Genomic DNA, 10,860 nt, shown 5'->3' with positions numbered 1-10,860 from the left:
TATTGACTTCATGTAAAGGTTCAAGTTGAACCCAAAAACTCGCACAAGTGAACAAGTAAAGAATACCCCTAAACTGAAAATCTTTAAACATTTCAATGCAACATTCAACGAAAATGAGCACAAAAAATGTTACTTTGTGGGAGTGATTTTGAAATTATAAAAATTATTTCTGTCATATTCAAAATCATTTCCAATCAACATTTAATCAATTAAAATCACATTTAAAATTATAAAACTGAACATATAAACAAATCACACACAAACAAATGGCACAAACATACCCAAATGAAAAATTGATTCAATCATACAGTAGAAAACCATACTTGTATTTTGAATCTCTGTTAATAACACACCACAAGTTGAATTAGCAAAGAATTAACTTAAAATAACAGAGTTTTTTACAGCTTAAATATACCTTTCTAAAACAAAATATTCCTTCCTAGTTTCTTATAAGTTATACCCCATGAACTACTGAATTAATATACACGGAAGGCACCCCCACAAAATCGAAAGAGTAAAATTCATTAGGAAATGGTCTGACATTTTACAGCCCAAATGTAGCTTAATGAGAGAGAGAGAGAGAGAGAGAGAGAGAGCTATAAACGGGAAGCTTGTACAGATGTAGAACAGAGCTATACAGGGGAAGAGTGTACAGTGGTAGAGATGGTATTAAGGCTTGGCTGCGAGCCCCTAAATTTGAGCTTCAGTAGCAATTGACTAAAGTCCTGCCTCCAGGACCAACTGGGATTATTCAGAGAGCGTATGGAGTTGAGGCAAACGAGAAGAGTACCACCTTCATGCAGAAGTACCTGCATTTTTAAATGAAAAAAAGTACATTTACATTCTGGAGGGTATGAATAGTATCTGCCAGGCTTTTGTAAACGAACATCCATGAGAACACAAAAAAAACGAGTTGGATTCATACCGTTAACCACAAAGGGAGAAACCCTAAAACTGTGGGAAGGGAGGCGATAAATATTGAAAATAAGGCAAGACTAGCATTCTGTTTAACCTGCAAGCAAATAAGTAGAGAGTTAGCACTAGTGAGGATTAATAGAAAGGATGTCAGAGCACAATGGTTGTCTTGTAATTACTAGGGCAGTCGTCTGACGAGACTTGGAGATGCAGAATGGTACACCAGAAATGTTATCCCGCAGCAACAGAACATCTGCCACAGCTATAGCAGTTGCACTAGCACGCTGAGCGAGTACTATTCCCACGGTGGCAGCAGCAAGAGCTGGTGCATCATTAATGCCTTCACCAACCATGATTAGCCCTCCTCCTGTATGTTCAACAGCAAACGAGGAACAAAGAGCCTTAGCACACAAACAAATATACAGAAAGCAAGAATTGGACTGTCCACTGGGAACCATCTTACCATTACCATGATACTTCAATAGTAGGAATGAGTATATGCTTTATTAACACTTCATAATTAAGTCAAACGGTAATGAGGACGAAGAAAAAAACACCAACCATGCTCCCTAGAGATACTTTTCACGTGACTAAGCTTATCTTCAGGTTTTAGACTGAAGTAGACTTCCTTGATGCCCACTGCTTTTGCCACTCTCCTTGCACTTGATTCATGATCTCCAGTCAACATCATAACATGAAGTTTCGCTATATCCGTTAATTCTGCAATTATACTTGAAACTCCAGGATGAGGTCGATCCTCAAGATGAATAAGTGTTACCTGCACCCTCCCAGCAGTAAAGTCGAAACAGTAAGCCACAATCATGGGTTTATGACGGCTAGTTTAGGATAAATCATATGGTAATTCGAGTCAGCGATTAAATTTAACTACCAATGATATATAAATGAAAATGATCATTCAGAGCTAAAAATAGATGTCATTTTTCAGTTTTGTCCCTAATATTCCAAAGTATCAATTTTACCTCCATGGTCATAAAAAGTTTTCAACCAAGTCCGTACTAAATAACTGTTGAATTTAAATTACAGAATCGGGACTTGGCATTCGAAAATATTTTTTCTATGAGCTGCCACTTCTTTAATACTAAATATCTACCACTCTATACACAATTATAAAATGCAACCAGTCCTACCCTAATAAAAAATCAACCCACTTCAATTACTAAATGTAAATAAAGAAGCGTTGTACAATCGTTTAGAGGCTTCCAATTTTCAAAACATCACAAAAGAAGATTGAGTTGCAACTTGCAACTATAAAGAAAATGGGGAAAATAAGAGGTATTGTAGTTCCAGTAGGGGTTTTCAAAGGAAGCTTTAGAGAAGTTTTCCTGGGGATTTGCAAAAGCTTTGGAAAAAGGAAGTGATGTAAGAATTGTCCAAGAATGTTGGGTGATGGGGATTTACAAGCTTCAGAGTTGAGACATGGTGTACTCACAAGCATAGAGTTGTTCGGTCTACTAGTTCAACATTGGGGAGTTTGGATATTTTGACGAGGAGAATAGTTCATTTGTACAAGTAGTCAAAGGTTACGGACAGATTAAAAATATAAATAGTTCCTTGCAGTTCAATGGGTTTAAGAAGGGAAAAAGCTGGAGAACAGAAAGCAAATTCTGTCCAAATTGATAGAAAAGGTATCATTGTTTTGCATCCTTGATAATTGGTTTGCCATATTTAAAGCTTTTAGAAGGTGACCCATAAAGATTGTATGCTTAACCCATGATATAACCACGCTTAGAGAAGTTAATGAAGAAGTGATGTAACTGTTCAATAATATTGGTTGGTGGTGGTGGGTGATATCTAAATCAAAGGTTGAGAGATGGTCTGGAATTTTTCAGTCTACCAGCTGAATTGTTTAAGCTTTGACTCCCTTCCAGATTAACGTATTCAACTCTCTCCCTCCCCCTCTGCTGCCTAGTTTACTCTGGTTTCCCTCACCAGAATGTGTTTGCATCAATCGTTCAGTCTAATTCCTCATGCTTCTTTTGAAATTGACTCATCTCATAATCTTTTATAGTAGCGCCAAGTCATTTTTCCATCATTTGAATTCTTTGAACATCATTGGAACTACTAATTGAGATTCAACGACCATAATCCTATCGTATATTTTACATCCTCGTGACATGTCCATGACAGAGCTATGTTACCAAATGTTAGATCTCGGAGAGACATATACACTGTTTGATTATAATATAAAGATTACAAACTTCAAAGATATTTGAGAGGTACAAATCTATTCCAAACTATGCTTGGTCTCCCTAACTTATTCTACTACAACCTAGTTTTCATGTACAACTCTTTTAATTCTCACCATTCTCATACTAACAGATTCTATTCTCATCTGTTATAAACCAAGTTACAGGAAAGCTTACACTCTTCCCTCCCACAAAACTATTTCCACGGTCCATAATCAGCTCTACAGGAACCATGGAGTTCTCTGCTAGCCATTAATAGAATGGATCAGAGGCTTAGCATATCAATCAAGTCGCTCCGCAAGACAATGACTACAGATGAGGTCTTGGTGTAAGATTGAATGGTTAAGAAAAAGTGACTTCTGGTATATAATTTTAACCCAATTATAAATGTATAGCAGGAAATGTGTAGGAGGAAACTAAGCACTTTGTAAGTTATGTGATGCATTCGGTTGGGGTCTTATAACTGAGTGACTGAAGGGGGCACATATCTAGAGAGTATATTGGAGCTCTTTTGGATACTGGTGATAAAAATGGATATCAAAAGTCGTGGGGAGGCAAATTATGTTTTTACAGTGGTAAGAGTCTGGCTTAGGGAGAGACAGGAAAGGGAAACTCTCGGAAATTTCCTTATAGGTTGTAGTCCTATAAAACTCCTTTGAAGCTCACAGATTCTATCAGTCAGTGATGCATTCTTGCATTAGAGTAAGAAAAAAATCGGAGACAATTACAGCACCAGAGCCAACCTATAACATTGTTAAATGAACAAAATTCAATTCTTAAATCAAATCTCAAGAAATAAAATCCGTTGAGAACAATTGAATCCTAACATGCAGGCTCACTGGAGAAACCACACCATAGGAACTATCCTTGTTTCAAATACATTAAACATTACTTCATGAGAAAAGAAAATCAGACAAGGCTACGATAGATTATATCTTGCCAAACTAGAAAGGTATAGAATAAGCAGGAACCTAATCCATTCTTTAAATTTTAAATTCTACCTTCCCATCAACTGCAAGAGCAGCATGAACAAATTCACTTCCATACGAAGACGTACTCGCAGCTTCTTTGATCTTTTTTGATTTGGTATCTGATTCGTAGAGTGACGTGATGAAATCCAAGGAACCCAGAGAGGCTTTCAATAGTTTCCCACCTTCAGTTCCTGACTATAATCAACCAAGATGAATGAAAAGTCACCTTGCCAGTGACTGACTATACAATACGATAAAATCAGTTATATTTAAAAAATACTCTATGCATAAACAACTGGTCCCATGTTTACTAGTTGATTTTCTGAATGATTTATGTTATATGCTTTGTTTATTAGCAGAATTTTTGCGTTTCAATTGATAAACCACAATATCATGCAAAGATTAAACAATGTCACAAACTTATACAGAAGAAAAGACGGGCACAAGATACATGATAGCATACAGAGAGTATCAAATATTAACTGTGTTTATTTGATGTTATGCATCCAACTCCAAACCCTTATGATGAAGTCACAACTCACAACAGAATAAATCATGGATGGAATAATAGATGCGGCTGGTTGTATGGATGGACAAGAAGCACATGACAGACACACACTTATACGAATTGCAATCATCTAATTATTAAAACCCACACCCAAAAAATAAAAAAAAATAAAAAGAAAGGAAACAAAAAATAGAAAATAGAAAATATAACAAGTTAAAAAAGTGTAATTAGGAAAAGACAATGTACGCAAGAGAAATTGGAAAACACCCACCAAAAGTTTATGTATAACAGTAGACAAATCAATTATTTGGTATAGCAGAATCATTACCTCAATACCTTGTAGCGTTGCAACGAGCCCTCTACCCGGAAAATATTCCAAATTTTGGACAGAAAAGGAAGGGAGGTCTTTTCCCAAACTATGGTCAACCACAGCTCTGAAAGGAAATTTTCCAAAAAGGAATACGTGGGTACTTGAGGCATAAAATAAATACATGTTCATCTATTATCCTTAGATTTATTGCACGCAAATAAATACCTGTACAGTTAATCAATTTATGTACGACCTGCCGTGTTTTTCTTTTTAATGTGTGTGTGTGCGTGTAGGGGTGGTGGGGGGTGGTTGTGTCTGACTAATATTTCTTCATCTCATTTTTTGATATCTTATAACCACTTGTGCACTTCTAAGATCTCCAAAAAGGAGATTTCAAGATGTATATTAGTATTAAGCCATTCCATATGTATATCATCAGTATTTGGCCAGCTCACTTATTTAATGTTGCACGCAGTACACCAAAATAAAACAAGACAAAGTGGTAAAGTGGCTAAATATAAGTTACAGTCTACAATCGTAGATGAAATTTCCAGCATTTGGCATGCACATTTCAGACGTATCCCAGATCTGGCGATCTGTAGCTGCCACCCCCCAAACCCACTAAAGACTAAACTGATAATATTATGTAATAAAAAAAATGATAATTTCCAATCAAATCCAGCTAGACCTTTTTCAGGTAAAGGAGAAACAAAAAATTTTAAAAAAGGATGACTATAGTCGAGGAAATATTTCTTAAAAAGTACCTTCCTATTGGGTGGGTAGTACCCTTCTCCATTGCAGCTGCTACAGCAAGTGCTTCTTCTTCACAGCAGGGAATGCAACAGGAACCAAAGTCTGATTTGTTTTCTCTGACCTGATGTCCGTAAATTGGTTCAATTGCTTTGAAAATAAGGCTTCCAGTAGTCAACGTCCCAGTTTTATCAAATGCTATAGTGTGACAAGAAGATAAAGCATCTAATACATGGCCACCTTTCAACAATATCCCCTGCATTGAAGTGAAAACAAAAGAGATGATCGTCCCAAATGCTTGTAACAAAAGGCTCTCATTTCACCTAACAGAAGAATCTATCTTCAAGAATTATTGGAATTTTGAAAGCAAGAGTTGCATGACAGACTACAAGGCAATAAGTTACTTGGTTGTCTGAGGACAAAAAATGCTCAGAAGTCGGTTGCTGGAGTGAAGTAAGATGAAGTTTAATAAATAAAATTAAATTGCACCCCTACAATACTAGGAAAAAGAACAATTTCATCTGCCACCTAGTTAACATGTCTTAGCTGACAAAAGCGGGCCAAAAAAAATTAAAGGACTAGAAGGAAGGAGAAAAGTAAAATCGGATTTACCACCTGTAGTAATAACCTAGTTCACCATGTTTAACTAGAAGCCCAATTGTAGTCCCAACCAAACAACCTATCGAGTGAAACAAGATCCTAGACTTTCTTGTCCGACAACTCTGGTTCTCAAAGGTTATCAAAGAAGGTGTGGGCCCTACCGTGCCCCCAAGTTGATAACATTAGCAAAGTTGAGTTTAGAAAGGCAGGTCACAAAAGTGTGTCAAAAAATCATAAAGGCCCAGAGTGAATAGAGGAAGAAAAGGTTACCTTCCTTGATACAACCCAGTCTCACTAGTTTTAACCAAAAAACCCATTCTTCGTTTCAATCCAAAACTACATACCAGTGAAACAAGAGCCCACACTTTCTTTGAACATATATTTGATGTTTTGATCCTTTGAAATATCAATCTTTAACGAATGGCTTATGAACAGGAAAAAGTTTACAGGATAATGATAGAACCAGTCTAATATTATTGATATTCAGAGAGAAAGAACACTGGCCAAGGGAGAATTCAAGAACTCACTATTCTCTCCAGCCAACATTCACTCAAAAAACAGCTCAAAGAAACATCTCTCTCTCTCTCTCTCTCTCTCTCTCTCTGTCCGCAAGCTAAATACAGCCAAATACTGACTATGCCCATGATAACTTACTCGGACTAACCTTCAAACAAGCTCTCGTAGCACTCAATTTCCCTTTACATGATTGCCGCTCCCTTTCTACCCCTTTCTTAATTGGAGGCCTATCAGATAATTATTATATTTTTAATCAAAAACATGAAAACTGTCTTTAAAGGGCAACCGTATCAGTTTGAATAAATGAGATTTCATATTCTCTTTTATATGTGAAAGAATCTTTTTGAAAAAAGGAATTAATGTCACAATTTTTTAAATAAACTGTAGGTGGACAGATTTTAAGGGGAGAAAAGATTGAAAATCAAGAATATCCTATACCATATGTTCAAGGGTAGATAATCTTTGTTGTAAAAAAAATGGAACCAAGATATTAAAGTAGTTTGTAGAACACTGGAAATATCAAAAAGCTTGTATCACTATTCAGAGAGGCGGAAGGATATTTGTCATCTTATATATTATGGGGCAAAATTTGTTCACTTGACTGCTCAATAAAGTGCAAGTAGTTCAGATCGTTTTATGATCAATTGATTTAGTTATACCTTTCTTGCACAGGAACTAATTGCAATAGTATAAGCCAATGGTGCAACGGCCAAAGCACAAGGTGATGCTGCTACCATGAGGCCTAGAGCTCTGTAAACCGATCCTCTACAAGCTAAAGAATTAAATAGGCATCATACCAGATGGGATAATTTGTAGTCGAAGAAAAATCATCAAATCACAATTGAGAAAAGTAAATAAAGACATGTTAGATAAAGAGGCGAAGAGAGGAATGGAGAACCATAGAAATGTAAGAAATTCACCTAGTGAACTTGTAACAGAACCTCCATTAAGGTCAGAAGATCATTACCACAAGCTATAAGTTAGGTTAAGTGAATCTAATTGATATTCTTTGAATAATAATTCAATTAAATAACACCATCTGAACCACATACTATGACGGAAAGGTCCAAGTAGGAGATGTCACAAACTTGTTGATTTTGAATGAGGGAAAACTGCAGAAATTGAGTTGTTTAAGTTCATTTTTGGATCGTATTGAAGCTGATAATAATTTTGTCAAAAGCTGGTATTTATGCTAGGAGGTTCGAAAAAATAAACATATTCAAACTTATAAAAAAATGCTCTTCTTTCTCCCAGCCATAACTAGGCATTCCTTTCCATTCGCAAAGAGCTTTAACGTTGTCTCCAAGCTTAGGAAATTAATCTTTGTTAAGTGGCATACCACAACGATAGACATCAAAGATTGATAATACAGAAAATATGGAAAGATAACTCTTGGACCCTCCCCTCTGTTGAGCATACTCAAACCTAAGCCAACTAAACTGATGCTATCTTCATCTCATCCACTACTCTTTATAGTCAAATCCTAACTAATTACTAATATCCCCTTACTATTCTAATAGCATTCTACAATTAATTGTTTTAGGTAATTATTTTTATTGATATGATACAATACCAAAGATGCCGTGATACCAAAATAACAGATGACCGGGAAGGTTTGCACATGATTGGTCCGTGGGGTAAGGTTGGAACTCCCATGTTCACATCCTAATAGCAACATAAAAAAAAAAAAAAAAATCCATTTCTTTCTCATTTTTTAAAACTTATCAAATTTAAATCCATAACTACTACTTGTGATCCAATTTATAAACCATATTAATTTATTTATTTTAATTCTTTTATTTTACTTTTTTTTAAAGGAACACTTTGCATACGGAAGGAGTAAATGCAATTTTTAAACCATATAACAACATATGCCTAAAAGGTTCTAGCAAAATCATATAGCAATAATTATTGTAGGCATAAATTATTAAAAACTTTAATAATTACCTGATGTACCAATAAATGGCCACTTGAATAACATTGGACCAACAAGCGCAACAGCAATGGACAAAACCACAACTGCTTTGCTATAATGTTCGCCAAATTCATCCAGCCACCTCTGAAGTCTTGGTTTATTCAGTTGTGCCTCTTCAGTCAAGTTCACTATCCGGCTCAACGTCGACTCTTTCCAGGTCTTTGTGGCCTGCATCATGTTTCAAACTCAACCGGGTGAACTTGCAAATCCAATACAAAAGTCGAATCATTGGGAACTCTCAGATTTCAACCATTGGAAGGAAAAGAGCAACAAATAAATGTAGGCAATCTATCTATCTATAAGCTTCTTTGAAAAAATGTCTTCAAAAATTGAAAAAGCCTTTTGTGATTTCTTTTGAGCATGTAAAAAAACAGTAAAAGATTTCCTTTGTTTAACTGGCAATCAGTTTCAAATCAGTAAGCTGTTTTTTTTTTTTTTTTTAATAAAAAAAATTAATTTAATTTTCATGAGAAAACAGGCAACAAATACAAACTTCTTTCAAATATGTTTCAAAAATTGTAAAGGGCTTTGGTGGTTTCTTCTGAGCAGGAAGAACGGTAAAAGATTTTCATTGTTTAACTGGAAATCAGATTCAAACTAGTAAGCTTTTAATAGTCAAACTGGTTAAGCCGTTAACACATATATCCTTGACCAAGAGATTTAGAGGTTCAAATTCTACTTACTCACACATTGTTAACTCAACAAGTAAGCTTTAAATCTTAAGAAGCAATGTTAAATTGAATGAATTAAATTACATCTAAGAAAAGGATACAAGCATACCTTAACGATTATCCTACCATCCAAGTTTCTTGCACCACCAGGAACTCTGTCTCCCACCGTAATCTCCAAAGGTTTGATTTCACCTGTTAGGTGCTCAATAGTGACTGTAGCACTACCTTGGAAAACTTCACAATCTACAGGAACAGACTAGTAAAATACAAGTTTCCATTATGGTCATGCCAACACATTGTAACAAAATTTAATAAATTTAGGCACTCAAACTGTGAGAGCAGCTACTCATAGTAATCGTGCATTGGAAAAAAAATATTTCTACAACTTCAAAAGTGCCAACAAGCGAGAAAGTTAAGTCAGAGAGATTTTAGACTTCACTATTGGTGGGGTTAGTGTCACGATGAGTCAATTCCATGGTAGGCTTGCGAGCCTCACCCCAAGGGTGAACCGTTATGAGCAGCTCACAAAATATGTATTGTGGTCGAAGTGGCCAATGAGAGTTGGGCGTGTTCCAGTAGCTGAGGGGAGAGTATGCCAAAGCTAGTAGTCATGGGGCGTCAAGTGAGTCCTAGGCTAAGTCTGACAGTAGGGGCACGAGAGGGTCTAGTGTGGGATAGCCCAACCCCATTGTGCCTTGAGAGATGCAGGCAAGAGTATGCCAAAGCTAGTTGTCAAGGTATGTCAAGTGAGTCCTAAGCCAAGTCCGACAGTTGGGGAGCGTGAAGGTCCAGCGTGGGATAGACTAACCTCGTTGTGCCTCAAGGGATGCACCGCTATGTACCACTCAGAGAATCTGAGTTATAGTCAGAGTGGCTAATGAGTGAGTCCTAGGCCAAATCTGACAATTGGAGTGCGTGAAGGTCCAGTAAGGTATAGCCCAACCCCACTATGCCCTGAGGGGTGCACTGTTATGTGCCACTTAGAGAATATTTGTGGTGGCCAGTAAGAGTTGGGACACACTCCCCCAAGCTGAGGCGAGAGTATGAACAGCTAGTTGACATGGTCTGCAATAACGAGTTTTGGGTCAAGTCCAATAGTTGGGGTGCATGAAGATCCAGTGTGGGATAGCCACTCACTATTGTGCTTTGTTGTGTGTACATTGCGAGTCTTGAAGATTGAGTCCTAAGTTGGACGATGGAGGTCTGTTAGTGGGATAGCTCATAGCCAGTGCAAAATTGTTATTTGTCGTGCTTATGTTGCAAATCATCTGTATGTGGGATACCTCATAAATAGTGTGCAAGGGTGCAGTCTCCATATTTTTTCTAATGCACAATTATTTTTAGTGGGTCTGTTAGCAGCCAGCCCAAATTCAGATCGTCAATGGATGATGCCAAGTGGGGGAGATTGTCTCAAACATACAAAAAAAAAAAAAAAAA

General features: G+C 36.6%; 1 protein-coding gene across 1 annotated transcript in view; it reads right to left on the bottom strand.

The window, feature by feature from the left end:
• Positions 1-359: 359 nt before the first annotated feature.
• The window catches only part of LOC111499582 (probable cadmium/zinc-transporting ATPase HMA1, chloroplastic), a 13,563-nt gene continuing 3,062 nt past the window's right edge, over positions 360-10,860 (bottom strand). Inside the window, exons 4-13 of the mRNA XM_023151174.1 lie at positions 9,533-9,679; positions 8,725-8,920; positions 7,437-7,549; positions 5,676-5,917; positions 4,930-5,035; positions 4,124-4,288; positions 1,477-1,693; positions 1,095-1,282; positions 926-1,012; positions 360-809 (exon numbers count right to left, since the gene is read on the bottom strand). Coding sequence (XP_023006942.1) covers positions 633-809; positions 926-1,012; positions 1,095-1,282; positions 1,477-1,693; positions 4,124-4,288; positions 4,930-5,035; positions 5,676-5,917; positions 7,437-7,549; positions 8,725-8,920; positions 9,533-9,679 — 1,638 coding nt within the window. The 3' untranslated portion in view covers positions 360-632. The remainder of the gene's footprint in view (positions 810-925; positions 1,013-1,094; positions 1,283-1,476; positions 1,694-4,123; positions 4,289-4,929; positions 5,036-5,675; positions 5,918-7,436; positions 7,550-8,724; positions 8,921-9,532; positions 9,680-10,860) is intronic.

The sequence above is a fragment of the Cucurbita maxima genome, unplaced genomic scaffold (genome assembly GCF_002738345.1).
Source record: "Cucurbita maxima cultivar Rimu unplaced genomic scaffold, Cmax_1.0 Cma_Scf00027, whole genome shotgun sequence".
Classification (NCBI taxonomy): Eukaryota; Viridiplantae; Streptophyta; class Magnoliopsida; order Cucurbitales; family Cucurbitaceae; genus Cucurbita; species Cucurbita maxima.
This window is presented reverse-complemented; position numbering and strand designations above follow the sequence as displayed.